Raw genomic sequence first — 17,566 nt, 5'->3', positions numbered from 1 at the left:
TAAATCCATACTATGGAATTAAATGCAACAGTTCCCTTAGTCATTCAACACAACGTCTGTGCCAGTAACGAACATGCATGGTTTTTATTTTGTTGTTGTCACGCCACCGCTGTTGTTCCTTTCAACAATATTAGTAAATTAGCCGATGTTGGTCTATATTAGCCAAATTATAAAGCATCTTACGGAATTTTTTTTAAATTTTTTTTTTCACAAAGTGTCTAGATTTTTTATGAAAAGGGTTAGAATATCGTGTTAATGCTTCCTCAAAGCTACTTAAAGGAAGTAAAAGAGGTTTGAAGAGTGTGAGAAAAAGTGTAAAGCCCAGTACAGTCGGAGAAATGTGAAATTGCAATTTAACGACGGTCTTCGTCTCTTCATAAACTTTCTTTCTTGTAGGTTATTAGCACTTCTTTCTTAGAAACCGCTGTTGTTTTTATTTAACTTTTCTTTTATCCCAATATATATTGTATTGGTGATAGTTATTATATCAGTTTAAAAGAAATTTGCCATTTTTTTCACTTGGACACTTTTCCTTTTTTTTTTCCCTGCCATTTTTTCCTAAAATTATATAAATGATGAAGGATCAACAAAAAAATTGTATTCTTGTCCTTTTGGAAACGGAGCATAAATATAGAATGCCGTTTTAAAAATTTGTTTATATTTCAAAAAGAATAAATTATGAACTTATCAAGTGAAACGAGAAAATCAATAGCTGAAACAAAATACAATAAAAATGAGTATTTTTGTATTAGCAAGGTAACGGCGTGAACTATACTAATTGCAAGTCGTGTTGGATCGGTCTAAAAAAACTATAAGTACTGTATTCCTATCAGTCCGGTCCTAATAAATTTGTTTTGTCCTAGGACCGGTCCTTATCGGTTTTAACTACAACAGCAGAAATGACGTAGTTACCAAGGTGACTATATATGGCAGGGGTAGGCATCCTTTAAGACATGGAGTGCCAATTTCAACATTTCTAATCAATGAGTACACCACTATCTACAATAATGGTAATACATACACAAACTACCGGAATATGTTCTAATTTGCGAGTGCCAGTGAATATGTCTCCGCGTACCAGCTGTTCAATATAACTTCCGACAAGAGACAATATAGCTGATATTTAAATTATTATTATTTTCTTCGTTTTAGATTTTTTTTATAATTCCATTCTAGCTATGATTGAAGAATAGCTATAAATATAGCTATGACCATAGGATGGAAGGACCGATGTATTGGTTATTAGAACCGTTGGATGGTTAAAAAGACCTAACCGATAAAAAATGACTGACTAGGCAATTATTTCTAGGACTGATCCAACACTAAATGTAAGAAATTGAATCCATTGACCCTGTGGCTTCATAGAGAAGTTGTTATATCTACTGTAAAACCTGATTTTTTTTCATGTGTACTTTTAGCTATTATATTTATATACATGTAGTATCTCCAGAATAATACACGCTTCTTATAATTACTAAAACATAAGTTGTAATCTCAAGTAAGCGTAAACAACTGAGTCAGTTTATACAAAATAATAGACAAAGAGATACTCTCGGAAAGAATGTGGAATCAACGTGTATAGCTGAACGCTACATATATATATATATAGTGATTTGTTCCAAAGTACAAAGTACGTATGTCAACCCTTAGCTAAATCAATAATAGATATAAAGGATTAATAAGATAAAGAATTTGCAGAAATTATTATTACATATACAATTTAATTCGTAATACCTTAAAAACTAATAAGTGTATACATTTTAAGTTGGTTTAGATTGAGTAAATAAACTTTTGATTCGAAATAACTTAGCTTAGTAAAAAATATATAAATAAATCAATAGATACTTAACTTATATAATACATCACTACCAAAAGACTACAGTATGTTGTAAAAATATAGTAATGCAGTAGTAAAAATCTTAAATTATACAAAATAAAATAATTTAAATAGAAAATTAATCCTTCTTCTCATTCAACTTCATAATTGAATAGTTCAGATAGGATGCAAAGGAGGACCAGAGAAGATATGGAACAAAGAGGCCTCCAGCCATAGTATTCATTTGAAAGAAGGACACTGTTGTTGCTCCAACTGCTCCAACCAATAATAAACATTCGTAGAAGGCCTATAATTAAATACAATAAGTAAGGATAAACTCAAAAGATCTTTTAAAGAAGATATCGCTTACCAATCTCAATTTATGGGCTCCAAAAAATAGTGGAGTCCATATCCAGTTAAGAAGTAATTGAGTGCCATAGAGAATTAATGGTACCTTGGCGGGTCCAGTAAAACTTTTTCCACCTTGTTCGTAGATTAAGTAGCTAGCGTAACCCATTGAAATGTATAAACTGGTCCATACTGGGCCAAAAACCCAGTTTGGAGGTCTAAATGATGGGAACTTCAAGGACTGCAATCATAAACAAAATGAAATTGGGTATGTTATCAATTAATATATAAGTATGATGCTTCGTTTACTAAATATAAAATTGAAATCGACACATTCATTATATATTAAAAATCTAAATAATTAAATGTTGGGATTTGAGATTGTTAAATTTACCTCAAACCACAAACAGTACAATCGTTACAAATGTGAATAAAAAAGTAGTCTCAATTAACTCCTACAGTGATAAAACATACTTTAATTATAGCATATAATATATCGTGTACAAGTTGCGACCAAAAAATACACTACTTGGGATAAGGATAATACAATAATTTAATGTTCCATGGATGATCGATATATTAATGGTGTCATTTGTGACTAGTTTAATGCTAATGACTAAAATGGAGGTATGCTGTCACACATTATTAAGTTCAAATGCCCAGATTTGTATTACTCATAAATACACAATTAATAACTTTAATAGATCCAATAAAATAATAGTACCTACTAAAAGTCGGTAATTAAAATGATCAATGTTGTTATTAAATAATGTATTTGCACACGAAGAAATTGTGCAACTCGTACAATTTTCTTATACAAGTTGCAACATGTACACAAAATATAAGTATAATAAATAAAACAAATAGTTTGGTCCTATAAAACTAATAAAAAAAGTGTAATTTGACTAAATTTCAGAACAAAACGACGAGCAAAGCAAATAAATGGACTCGAGGGAACATTTTATTTTGTGATTAAAAACGCTACTAACTAACAAATATAATCTTTAAACAAGGGTATGCAAAAGTTTAATCATGAGGAATTGTTAGCAGGATTAAAGGGAAATCGTTAAGCGTTGATACTTATTTGATAAAATGAGCGACGATATAAATAGTATTATAGACTGTATTGACTATGTCTCTAAATAATCGTACATGACTTAAAGATGAATCACAATGAATTGATGATTTTAAAGATATTGTTTAAGGTTACATAATTTCAAGAGGAAATTTAAGAGAGAAAATAACATTTTTGTTGACATCTCGTGAACAAAATAGGTTAAAAAACATTCTACCTGTTGTAGTGTTTCGTTTTCTTGAATACTACCTTAGATTTCTTAATAGATCAAACAAGTAAAATGGCTTCCTTGATAGAGTCCCGCACAATAAAACACTTATATTCCTACTTCGTTATACGTACCTCATACCATCCAGACTTTATGTGTTTCTTTGTCACAATATTTCCATAGGCAGCTCCAATGAAGGGTAAGCCAATAGCCCCTATTTTAGTCCAATTTATCATGATTTATGGTTTGCTACTACAGAACGAAGTGTAGAGCTCACCTATAAGTCTGAGTATCGAGTGACTGATATTTTGGAAATTAATTTCAACGTTGATAAGAGACAGGAGCAGGCCAAAAACTGCCACAGATCTCCCTTTTTATCCGAAAAAAATGCACTTACACGCATGAGCATGCCTTAAATCTATAGCAAAGGAGAGCTAAAAGATATCCCCTCGCAGTCGCGTACCTATTCTCAAGATACCTAGAGTAAGGACTAAGTATATAAGAAGTCCTTGCCTAGAGAATATTGACTATTATCTCAGAAACAAATTGAGGCGTATATTATTAATGTGATGTTTCGGTTTATTTAAATATGTAGGACGTGTAAACAATTTCTTTAAAACGTAATTGATGTAGAGCCTCTTGAATGTCAAATCTCTACTATAATTGAAGGTTGAAAAAAAACCACCAAAGTCCCCTCTATACATGGTGTTACCCGAGAATACAAAAATACCTATGTATTTTGTTGTCAGCTGTCGATTCCCTCTTCTCGCTTGATACCTCATGGCTATTTCATAATTTATTCTTTTTGAAAAATAAACAAATTTTTAAAAAGGTATTCTATATTTATGCTCCGTTTCCAAAAGGACAGGAATACAATTTTTTGTTGATCCCTCGTCGTTTATATTATATATAATATTGGTCATTTTATTATTTCTATGAGTATAAAGAAATTTTGGCTATCATATATAGATAAAGATGAAGGTATAACTACTCTTTTAATAAAATATTACTAAGCAATATTATAATACAGTATCCAATAAAATACTATGAGTATGTAAATTTTAATAATATGTAACTAATTTAAAAAATGGTGACTAAATAATATGAAAATGATTGTCAACCCTGGAATATTTAAGGGATAAATAGCAGTTGGTATGATTGACTTATTTGGCTAACTACCAGATGATTTTGGGCCTTCTTTTTATTTCTTCTTGGAGAAAAGGTTGCGTGATACAATAAAGGTAACAACGTGTTAGAGATATAAATATAATATGAAACAACCAACTGCAATTTATCTCTTATATAATCATAGACTATCACTGTCATATCATTTCTTCACCATTTTTAAAATTAATTACATATTATTAAATTTACATAGTATTTTATTCGATACTGTATTGTAATATTCATTAGCAATATTTTATTAAAACAGTAGCTATTTTGTCATTTTTTGAAGAAATAGCCAAAATTTCTTCATAGAAATATTAAAATGGTCAATATAAATATTATATAAACAACGAGGGATCAAGAAGAAATTGTAATCCTGTTCTTTTGTAAACGGAGCATAAATATAGAACATAGATAAATAAATTATAGAATGGAATAGTAGACATTAACTAAGTAAACTATATTAATGTCATATTTTATCAAAAGCGTAGCTATATATTAGCTATTTTAGAAACAGACACCAAAACTTTATAATAAGAATCTGGTTACCCTGAATCTCACACGCTCTACGAGATGGGTTACTTCTCTTACATCATCCTCTTTCTTCTGACAGCCGTAACTTCCACTAAGTAAAAGGGATGGCGGGAGGGACTATTGACAAAAATTAAAACGCTTTTAATAAAATATGACATTAATACAGTAGACTTAGTTAATGTCTACTATTTTATGTCATAGCATAGCTATACATTTGTAATCCTGGAAAGTTGATTTACTCCAAACCAGTTTGAAAGAAGGAACACAAATTAAAACACAATTATTATATACTTAACTAAATATTCATTTGCGATACGTCGTAAACTTCGATTCCTAAAACTAACTTGTAACGAATAAAATAATATTTCATCAATTTTAAATTAACTATATCCTTATAGGAACATTATCAAACCGATGAAAAGCTCGTGATTCCTAACACCAAAAACCTTGCTTAATAACTTCCTCAACTGAACTCTCATTGGTTCTTTTAAAAGTTACAATATCCCCTCTTAAGCTATGAGCTTTAAAAACTTCAATATTAATACTTGTCATTTGCATGATTTTTTAACCATCTATTAGTAGTCTGAGTTACAAAGGGAGGACTATTCCTCCTCAAAGTCACAAACAATCTATCTTTTAATTCTAGTTTTATTTACCTATTCAATGATATTTCTGGATGGATCCAGTCTCTCGTCTGAGAAAAACTTGCTTAATTAATTCCACTTCTAATATTTTCTAGACCCAAAAAGCGAGAAAAATAGAAAATCGATATATATTCTATTGCTCGAACTTAATAAAGTTAAAGGACTAGTTCCAGCTATACTCGCTAAGGCTATTAAAGTAAGGGTCATTTTTGCCAGTATTTCATATGATAAAGCTATCTAGACACTTTGAATCTTTACATCTATGAAGGAACATTTTAACATTCCATGTATCTTGATATTTAAGTAACGGAGGATTTAAATTGAAATAACCTTACCTGAATCTGGTCAGCAACTTATCTGTTAATAACACCTGTGGCCTTAATTGATTCTTAACTAAAGCCGCTTTTGTTATTGCAAGGGCGCTGTAGGAAGACGCGGGATGTGATGTTAACTAATTCATTACCCCATTTCCTTACACATTAAAGAGAGATCAACCCTGTCCTAAATAAAACTTATAAAAATGTTTAAAGCCCCCATGTGTAATTACCCTTAGTTGAGGAACCAATATAAGAGAAAATTATATTAGTTACCTTAGAATCGAAACTTAGATTTAATGAGCGCCCTTCTAAATCAACCATGCTATAAGAATCCCTAATTCTGCGAGGTTCTGATTGTATAGGCACGAGAGAATTATCCCGCTGCCCTCAATCTTAGTGACTCCCTCCATACCTCCTAGAATTGTAGGAACCATTTCGTCCCTGCTCACTCGGGAGTTATGAGAATTGCTGGCGAACAATTTAGTATTTTCCGTCTGCTTGTAACTCTTGGAAGTAGTGGAACTAGATGGAAGGAGTTACCCTTCTTTGCGTGGAAATCTATTGACAAGAAGAAATCCACCTTGGGTTGGAACAAACGCGAGGTTATTTGGTTGAATACTTCTTCCTTCAATCCAAACTCCCAAGTATGAAGATACTCTCTTGATAAAAAGTATGCTTGCGTGTCCTCTTTTGAAAAGAATCCAGATAAAATCTACTTAAATTCCTGTTTTCATCAAGCATTTCACCCTTCTTTAAAAAGAGTAGTTGTATTATCCACATGAACTAATATATGTGAATGATAAGAAATCGAAATAACACTTTCTCTACAGCTCACATTTCGAGCTCGTTAATATGAAGATTTTGATCATTCCCTGGCCACCGAATCTGTTCAAAGGAGCCATATGAGAATGAAATGTCATATCCGGTTAAGGAAGCATCAGTAAAAAAATCCAGCGTTGGATTAAATTTCTTCTCACTACTGTACAGGCTATTCTACTTCTTCCCACAATAATATATATTTCTTGCTCTATGAGGAGATTTGTATTTCTGGATTGAAAGGATCATCAAAATTTCCCTTTTATTAATCCAACTGAAGGATTCTCTGAGAGAATGGGGCGTGCTAAAACGTTGGTCTTACACTTGCATTTTACACAAACATCAGTTGTGCACGCATTATGGTATAACCTTGTACTTCTATTAACCTTAAAACCTTCAAATTGAAATCTCTTACACAATGTATCAATGTCTCCACTCAAAAAAAAAAAGAATAGCATCATAACTTCTTTCGAAATTTTCTCTAAAATCAACAGTCACCAAGAATCCAACACCAATAATCTAGAATTTTCTTTTTTTAACAATTTCAGTATTTTTTAATATGTTTTGAGTACAACGGTAGGGGAGGGGGGCAAAGGATTTGAGTTAATATACTGGCAAAATCTTATTTTACTAATCCTAAAAATTTGTCAAAAAATATATTAGACTCGTATTTGGTCTTATTTTAACTTTTATTATAGCGGGCGAGGCGTATTTTCAATAATACTCACCTTTACCTCACTAATATAAAGAAGGGATCCGTGTAAAGAAAAAAATAAGTTTAGCGATTAGAAATGGAATAACAGTCGATCCTCAATTATACTCAGAATACAACAAGGACTTACAATTATAACTACGGAACAAATCCTTAGGGTTACTCTCGGTCTTTTATGACCATAAGCAAATATTCAATGGAAATTCACTCCTCAGGGCTTAAATAATAATGATAACACCTAGGGAAGAGAAAATTCACTCTTCAGGTTGCCAACTACAAAAAAAACCGGGCCAGCTAGAAGATGCATCACTAAATATGAATATAACAAGATACGTAGAGACAAGGTAGGTTAGTCATCATTTTTTTATACTCACCAGGCAGATATGACATTAAGGTGATAAATAAAAGCACCCCGTAGAGTAATCAATACATAAAATAGTCACCTGTTTCTGCTTACAAGTTCATTAATGATATAAATTAATAATAATTAATATCAATTCTCAATAGGTGTAGAGAAATATGTAATATCAAATATGTGCCATAGTTCGCTACTTTGGGATATGTATCCGTGTTTGAGGACCCAAAGAATGCTCCAAAGAAGACCAGGAAGCTTCTGTAACCAACATTCTTCCTTTTTCAGCAAATTAACTACTTAGGGGATAGATTTAGCCCTACAGTCGTCAATTGAGGATGTGATAAAGATGAAAAATGTGACTCCTTGTTCTTAACTCATAACAAATCGCATATATATTTCAATTCCAATCCAGTGATAAGAAGATACCTTGAAGGAAGAAGGAATGGTTCATTCGGATTTGAGTGTGTCAAAAACTTTTAATGTACTAAACTCCAATGGAAATTTGTTATGAAATCCAGAAGTGTATTAACTTGGAATATTTGCACTCAAACTCCTAAGACAGCCAATAACAATCACCAAGAGTATAAAAATATTTTCAATGATATCTAATATCTTCCATGAATAACTCTAGAAGGATGTTGACTTCTCTCTGTTTATTAATATATCACATATGAAAAGAATCATGAATTATAAATAGCTCCCGGGCCACTTCTCTATCCCCAGTCCATCCCTCTCAAAGGCTACTTTACAAATAACAATGGCACTGGATTCAACAACTATCTTAATAAAATACAGGGATGATACTTCTACATTTTATAAATATATATTTACAATGTGGAAAAATATCATATTAGTGGATGGGAATAATAATAATTTTTACAAATATTGATAGTTTTTTTTAATATTTCGCAGATTTATATTGCCTAGATTTTTGGATTTTTTTTTTTTTTTGGTTATATTTTTCTTTCATTTTTTTAAAATCCGAATGAAGGTTCTTAGTCTAGCATATTTTTAAGTACGACTTCGGTTGGAAGCTTATAAGTATTTTGTTTTATATTTGAAGACTGTAAATATAATTTAGTATTTTTATTATATATTTTTTTCTCTTTATGCCATCTCTGTGAAATAATTGAAATATTTTTTTATATTTTTTTGGTTAAAATAATTTATTTTTATTCTACAATACAAACAGTGTAAATAATGAATACACATAAAGATAAGAGTAGGTAGATCATATAAATAAAAAGCAACAGGACAATTACGTTTAATAAAACATAAATGAACATTATAGTTCATATTTAATCTCCTGAAGTAAAAAATACCTGATATAATATTCAAAAAATATATAAACATCAGCTGAGGTTAATAAAAAACGACGATGTCTTCTTATTATTGACTTGATACGATTAAAATATTACACGGACCTCGAAGGACCAAATTGATGATATTTCCGGCCCATGCCCAAGACGAAGATGATGACAGAGGGATTATGATAGAAAGTGTTCAATATCGAGCAGCTGCGCTTATCATTATAGCTCTTAATTCTTCCACATGTAATGAAGAGTCAATAGTTCATTTTTTAGCAATTAATGATATAATATTTAATAAAGCAAACTCCACGGCTTTGTGAACAGGAGAAGTATTTTTATTTCTCTTATAAGCTCCAAATAATATATTTGCATTTATGAAGTTAGAAGAAATATCTTCTGTCACACAAACGTTGTATTGGATAAAATATTTGACTACTCTCAAAATTGAACAACCAGCAAAAGCGTGGAGGGTAGAAAGATTCCATTAGTAGATCTGAAGGTTGCTTTAACCCGCCTTTGGAAACAACTTGCAGCCAAAGACATACTTCAGACATTTCTAAATTAGAAGTTTTATCACCCAACACCGGATACTTGTCTCGAAATTTATAAGCTATCTATCCACATACATAAATAAAACTCTGACTTGCCATGAAATTTTGTTCCAAGTCTTAATCTAATACTTCAACACTTATTTTTCCAAGTTATATTAAGGACTTGTATAGGTGAGTTGAAGGAAAAGATTAAGTCTAAAATTAATAGTAGAAGAAGTAATTGTCATCCCTCTCTGAAAGGGCCAACTATGTTTTTCAGTGCCACCCACGCATCTTTACTTTCTCAATTACTTTTTCTAAAATATTTTTTTGCTCAATGTAATGATATCCCCCAATGGGCACTTTAGTTTTTCCGTATTATATTTTTCCTCGATGTGAAAAAACTGTACCAACTACACATCAAATTGATAAAAGGCAGTTTTTCATCAAGTTCTGGCCATTTAAGTCTTATGCAGCTGGAAACTTCATGACTTAGTAATTGACTTGTCAACTACACCCGCTGACGATCATTACCTTTGCAATGAATATGTATTTGCTTAAGGAAATGTAATTGAGTTAAATCACATTGTGATTGAGCTTTTAAAACATTTTGGAATAACTCTTTCGTTAAGATTCATCTTTTTGAAAGATCAAATCCACTTGTTAATAAATTATTTATCACAAATTTAATTAGATGCGGTGGATCAGCATCAAAAATATTCTTCTTTCGAAGTCATCTGTAACATAAAAAAATATAGGTTAAGTATGTCGTTTAAAAAAAAAAAATCTTTCCATATACCTGGAAAGACAAATAACGTTTGTCTTTTGATATGCCCAAGTCTTTCCATAGCTTTTGGTTTGAAGGACCATGCTACTAACTGTTTGTATTACTTTTCCACTCTGTTTTTCTATTTCTACTATGCATTTAAATAATTTTTTTTTTTTTCATGGGCTCGTCAAATGCCCAGCAAATGGACCGTTTCCATTGATTTAAAAAACCACGAGCGAAAGCCACTTGTATTTGCTTAAATGGGGCATGGCTTGGTCCAAAGAATGACTATATTCAATTGTTTCAGCAATTTTAACCTCATCAGAAGATAACAGGGTTAAATTGAAATTATTCATACATTTATTCGCAAAAGTTTTCCTCATTACATCAAAGCTGTTCCAAAAAAATTCAATATCTAATTTAAAATCTTTGATCCAATTCGATAGTGTAGAGGGAGCGGGAGGCACATAAGATTTTTCTGTCGCAGAAACTTATAAGCCCTCAAAGAAATTGTTCTGAGTAGAAGGCTGTCAATGATTTCATCTTGAGAAAAATTCCCTGGCCGTTTTGGCTTTCCCATCAAGAAATAAACTTGAGATCTTTTTTTGGGAAGTTGTTCTTGATAAAAAAAAACCAGATTTATCAATTGTAGATTCAATATTTTTTTCCTCCATTGGTTCATCAATTAACTCTATGATAGTCTTCAGTTCTTCAATGAATTCTAGGTTTGGATAAGATTTCATCTCTTTGATGTTAATTGATTATTCCATAGTGGGAGATTTGGTATTGAAATATGCCAGAGTTTTGAATAAATTCTAATGAAATCATTTTTAATAGACATTTAAAAAAAAAAATTAAATGATGGTACAGTATCCGGTTTTAACCTCCTTTTCAATTATTTTTGTTAAGTCGATTTACCTCTTAAAAGAATAAGTAAAATTAACATCAGTAAAAATTTTCCCACAATTTCTAGATGTCCTTGGTTTAAACAACTTTTTTAATCCGCACAATTAATCCAAGTCTGTCTAAGGAGATGATTGGATGGGAATAAATGGTAGGAAGTATCAATTGAATTTGGACAATTAAGGATGGCACATGATCTAGGATCATGAATTGGAATTTCAGGTTCCAGGATATTTTTTGAGAAGTTTGAGGAACCCATTCACTATATATACTATATAACTAAGAGCACCTCTCTATAAGTATTTATTATGTTCGTATATTAAATTAAAGATTGAAATTTGCCACGAAAAATACTAAAAGTAGAGATGATTGTTTATGTTTATAAGGATTTTAGGAAAAAATATCAAAGAAAAAATGGCAATGGGAAAAATGTCTTTTATATATATACATAATGTTTTTTTATATATTTTAGTTTATATATATACATATATATATTTATTCATAAAATGAAATTTTAAGAGCCTTTGAAAAATATATTAGAAGCTTAGAGAAACGTTCATAAGTTTTTTCGTTTTTTTTGTGTACTAATATTTGTTCTGTAATCATTACAGATTCCAAAATGAAACAAATCATTACAAAAAGTAGAAGAAACCTATTTTGAAAGAAATAAAATAACATCCTTTTTAGATACTAAAAAAATTGATTTTAGTTACTTTCCGTCTTATAATAAATGGAGATTGTCTGTTTTTTTGCTATATTAATGGAACAGTTCCCCAAATTTATCTATCCCTTCAAATAGTGGATAATTATAAATTTACATTATGTAGTCATGACATAACTATAATCGAAAAATAATTTAAACATATATGCCAGTCTGAGAAAATTGAAACTCTTTGTCAATTAGGAAACTTACTATCTTTTTGTAAATCTCTCGCTTTTGAGATTTTGGCGAAATCAAAGCTTGAACAGTGTATAACAATTATAAATACCATTGAAAAGGACAAAGATAATTTTGAGAGAAAAATAAACTTTAGAGCTGAACAGTTAAACAATGTATCAAAACCATAACAGAGAGGAGACGGTACTCCATGCAGTTTTTGGCAGAAGCTGATGGCACTCCAATAAGAACAATTTTATGCTTTATGATTAAAAGTGTAACCTATAATTACAGTGACGTCGTTGCAATGGTACTATCAACTCCAAAATCATTAAAGGGTGGGCAATCAAAGTTCTCCAAATGATAACTAAGCTGGTATTTGATATTATTGCCTTAGTGTGTGATGGGCATTCCTCAAACCAAAAAATTTACTATCAGGACCTGTGCAATGGGACTTTGCCGTCGTCGATTGAAAATCCTACTTCACTTGGAAATAGGATATTTCTGTTTTTTGATACAGTTCATCTTTAAAAAATATATATATGTTACAACAACTTTGTCACCTGAAATTTTTTGGTTTTCCCAACGTTTAGGAGAAAAAATGAATACGAGGAAATATTTTTGGATGCTAATTTAAATAATATGTCTCAACTTTACGAAAAATATCTTGGACTGGCTGTTAAAAATGCATACCAATTAAATAAATAACTTTTAGCTCCTAAATCAATAGAAAAAGTTAAAGTAAATTTGGCGGAACGTTTTTTCAGCCTCTCGACAATTAATGGACTCTTACAATATAGTTCGGAAAATCCTGATTGGTGCAATTCATCTTCATCTATTGAAATAATTAATAAATTTTGGAGTGTAACTTCAGTTAAAAATTCTTAATCAGGATTTATTGAGCGAAGAGAGGAAAGAAAGCCTATTTTCATGAATCAAAGACACAATCTGGTATTTTTACGCAACTTTTTAAATTGTCTCCTCTCACGGAAAGAATTTCCTTCATGTTCCAAAAGAGGACAACATCAAGCATTATACAACTCTCTGAGTACTTGTTGGACGTTAAAGGACTAAAGTATGTCCATATATGCAATATAACCTCAGATCCATTAAAGCGACACTTCGGGCAGTACTGACAGCGTTCAGGGCCTGCTGACAATTTCTTGAGGTGGAAAAAAATCAGACTCAAGGAATTAATAAATTATTCCATACTGTGCTTATCTGAATTTTTTTATATTATGAAGAAACAAAACCATTCTTTTGAGAAAGAAATGGATGAGATTAAATCAATTCTAGATCTTTACTGCTTTTCTTCGTATAATTTCACCATTAAGGAATCACAAGCAAATCTTCTCTTCTTTGTGCCCAGATATATTGTTTCATCAATCATACAAAAATTCCAATTTTAAGAATTGCGATTGTATTGGTCATTTAATTTTAAATGACGCTGTAACCAAGGATATCGATTTTTCAGGTGGAGTTAGTTATCTTTTTGAAAAATTTCAAAATCAAATTGATAGAGGAGGTATTAAAAAATCGTCAGATTTCCTTTATTTAACATCATTGCATGCAAATCATTTGAATTATCTTCTAATATTTTCTTCACCTGAAGCCAAAAATATTTTACTAACTTCTCGAAACCCTCTAAAATTATTTGTATACATGTTCATTGATTTATTAAGGAATGGAGAATGTTCCGATCTATCGTTTAATTCAATTCCACACATTCTCCAAGGAGTTAATCTTTTATTTGGGAAGAAGTTTCATGATAATTGATAGCTATCCTGAGCAAATGACTAGTCAGTACAAATAAGTAATTACAATTATTATGGACTGACTATAATTGGGTCTTTAATTAATGATGACAAGGAGTTAACAAGCCTTCCATTTCACTTCCGTAATGGGTTTGAGTAAAATCAACTAATCTATTTCGTTCTTCGCTTTGGTCCACTATGGGAGAGTGATCCCCTTTAATGTTTTATTACGACGAGGGTCTGGATGTTTTTAACAGAATGAAGTCATTGTCAAATTGTAGATTTTGAGACAGACTCGGACAAGAGGGGCTCGGGACTCCAATTCTTTAAATAAAGGAGCATTGACAGAGTGACATTGATAGATGAGAACCTAACCCAGGAGACGAATGTCCTTCACTTTATTAGCGGGAAAAAGGATTAGTAGATGAGGAGGACATATTAAATGGATAACTGAACAGAAGTAGATATCGACAGCTGAAATACACTATCGTAGAGACATTGAGTGAAGTCAATTTCAGTAGTAAGTCCCACTTTTTATATTTCCCAGGTTTAGCTCTTCTTCCATTCGAACTACTGTCATGTTTAGGTAGGTTACAAACCTAGAGGGCGCCACAATAAAATTGGCATACTTACTTTTAGAGGTTTTTCTTGTTTTTTCTATAAAAAAATGTATATGTGCATTTCTTATGTCGCTAATTACTATGCGAAATTCATGAACTAAGCTCCAACTCTATGTATTTTTATTTTTTTTCCAATACCTCTAACACATTAAAAATCGACTTTTTTAAATGTGTTTTTTTAAAGTTGCTTTTCGTCAACTTTCGGAGATCTCCGGTTAACTAAGGGTATGATCCGGTATACTTTAGGGTTTTCTCTATCAACTAGCAAAATTTAAAAAAAATATTTCAGCTGACATGGACCTTATTGGACTTGCAAAATGTAGTTTCGTAATCAAAATTTTAGGAGGGTATAGACATAGAAAACTTATTTTTTATAGAGCTTCGAATACATTTTTGTGTCAGCGTCAACTTTTTGAGAAAAAAATATTCTGTTTAAATTGCTGTAATACATTCAAAATTGACTTATTAAAAATTTTGTTTTAAAAAAAGGTAATTTTTCGTTCAACTTTCAGACATCTCCAGTAAATTACAGTTATAATCCCGAAAACTTTAGGCTTTTGCCTACAAACTGTCAAGATTTTATAAAATTATTTCAGCTGACATATAAGTTATAGGACTTACAAAAATTTGATTCTTAACCATTTCTTTCCCAATGATGCCATATGGCATCATCAACTTTAAATTAAATTTTTGGTGTATTGAATATTCCGATGGGTTTAATTAACATTCTTATAGGTTGATGGTATGTCAATAGCGACATTTTTACCATAAGATAACTAAGAAGGTATACAAAATATTGATACAACTATTTAATATAATTGAATGTAAACACCCAATAGATGATACTGGAATCTCAAGCATATTAATATTCTGTAGTCTAGATTTTTTTAAAAGTACTATGACTCAATATGGCATCAATAGGATTTTATAATGATTTTCAGTAAAATCCTTTTTGTACATTAGTAGAAAGTGAAATTCTTTTAAAACTAATTATAAATCTTCATAAATTTGGTTTCATCACTGATTTATTGTATTTTTTGCCATGTTATCGATTTAAACAACTGATAAGTTTTATTCATTTAAACAATAATGGCAATATAAAACCCAGAGAAGATTAGCAGTATGATAAAATTTTCTAAGTTAGAACATTGATTGACTCTCTCAACCATCAATTTGGTAAAATTGAACTAGAAGAACATAATTCAGTGGACAAAATGATGATACCATTCTAGAAGCTTAACTCATTGAAGCAAAACATGAGAAATAAATTCAAAGTTTTTGTTAGATTTAGTACAAGTGGCATTCTATATGACTTTGAAGTATATGTAAGAAAAGGAACAACAGTGTATCATAGTTCATAGTACACAGTTGGGGATAAGTGGAGATATTGGCATAAGCCTGGTTAGTAAACTTCCAAAGAATAAAAACTTCAAGCTTTAAACTGATAATAATTGGTTCAAATTTCACAGTCTACTCTGTGCTCTCAAGGAGATTGACATTTATGATACAGGGACAATAAGAAGTAATAGATTACCTGGCTTTAGTTTAAAAAATGATGCTATGCTAAAGAATGATGGTAGAGGAAGCTGTGATGTTCGAATCGAAATAATAATAAAAAAACTACCGTCGTCAATTGGTATGAGAATAAGCCTCTAAATGTTGCATCTACTTATGTGGATAAGAATCCAATATCTACTATGAAACGATGGTCATTAGCTGAAAAAAAGTATGGTAATATTCCTGTACCTGCAATCGTGAAAGAATACAGCACGAACTTGAGTCGTGTTGACCTAAATGAAATTATTGTGGCTCTGTACAAAATAAAAATAGGTGTGAAAAGATTATATCACAGAATTTTAAATCATTTTTGGATGGAGAAATAGTCAATTCTTGCCTACATAAATTACTGACATTCCGCAAAAAAAAGTTTCTATAAAATAATCTTTCTATATGTATATGGTACATCCATATAACATTTTCTAGAAAGGGAATTAAAAGGAATTTACTGTTTCACATTTTTATTATATTATTTGGACCTAAAAAACATTATTGTTTTATTTTGCCTTTCAATAATGCCATAACATTTTCCCAATGATGCCATATGGAGTCACTACCATTTCCTTTGATATTTTTCCAATGATGCCATATGAAATCATTCTCTTTTTGTACTTTAAACTCAAAATTTAACTTTAAATGTGCATATTTGTGGTATATGATGCCATTCAAATAAGATTTCGCTTTTAAATATTTTTCTTTTCAATCACAAATTAGTTTGGGAAAGAAAGGGTTAATAACACATATATCTAGTGGACTACGAGACATAGAGAATACATTTTTCTATGTCTACAAATAAACTTTTTTGTCCTTTACAATGCTATGAAAGACAAATTTGACTATCCAAGGAATACTTTATATAAAGTACTCCATGATCTATCCAATGAGTTATATAAATTTCTGGAGGGACACATGCTATAATCGTGCAACACCATCTGTGTTATAATTAACATTTTAAGAAAGAAAAAGGCAGATTCATAGTCGAAATGAACAATTATTTTATTTTTATAATGCATAATTGTTCCCCCTTTATTCATAAGTTATACAGTGTAACGCTTATCTCCACTAAAACTTCATAATTTTAATGTTTTTCTATTAAAATTAACACTAAGAAGTATTATTTATAACTATGCCCCCCCAGTATGATTAATCTTCAATAAAGATTTATATATAATCCCAGTACAATAAATTGATAAAATAATGAATTTTAATGGGTTACTTTACATGATTAACTTAAAGACCATTTTTGAATGAGTA

At 30.6% G+C, this 17,566-nt stretch overlaps 1 protein-coding gene and 1 long non-coding RNA gene across 2 annotated transcripts; one reads left to right on the top strand and one right to left on the bottom strand.

Annotated features, from left to right (window-relative positions):
• Window positions 1–1,701: 1,701 nt before the first annotated feature.
• LOC121114304 (translocator protein) lies at window positions 1,702–4,224 on the bottom strand. Its single transcript, XM_040708225.2, has 3 exons — window positions 3,582–4,224; window positions 2,187–2,405; window positions 1,702–2,123 (listed from the first exon to the last, which is right to left on the bottom strand). Exons 1-3 carry the CDS (start codon window positions 3,681–3,683, stop codon window positions 1,956–1,958), a joined length of 489 nt encoding a protein of 162 aa, XP_040564159.1. The 5' UTR covers window positions 3,684–4,224; the 3' UTR covers window positions 1,702–1,955.
• On the top strand, window positions 2,300–2,914 carry LOC139904900 (uncharacterized). Its single transcript, XR_011779160.1, has 2 exons — window positions 2,300–2,432; window positions 2,650–2,914. It is a non-coding gene; the product is annotated as an uncharacterized lncRNA (long non-coding RNA).
• Window positions 4,225–17,566: the final 13,342 nt, after the last annotated feature.

This window comes from Lepeophtheirus salmonis, chromosome 3 (assembly GCF_016086655.4).
Source record: "Lepeophtheirus salmonis chromosome 3, UVic_Lsal_1.4, whole genome shotgun sequence".
Lineage (NCBI taxonomy): Eukaryota > Metazoa > Arthropoda > Copepoda > Siphonostomatoida > Caligidae > Lepeophtheirus > Lepeophtheirus salmonis.
This window is presented reverse-complemented; position numbering and strand designations above follow the sequence as displayed.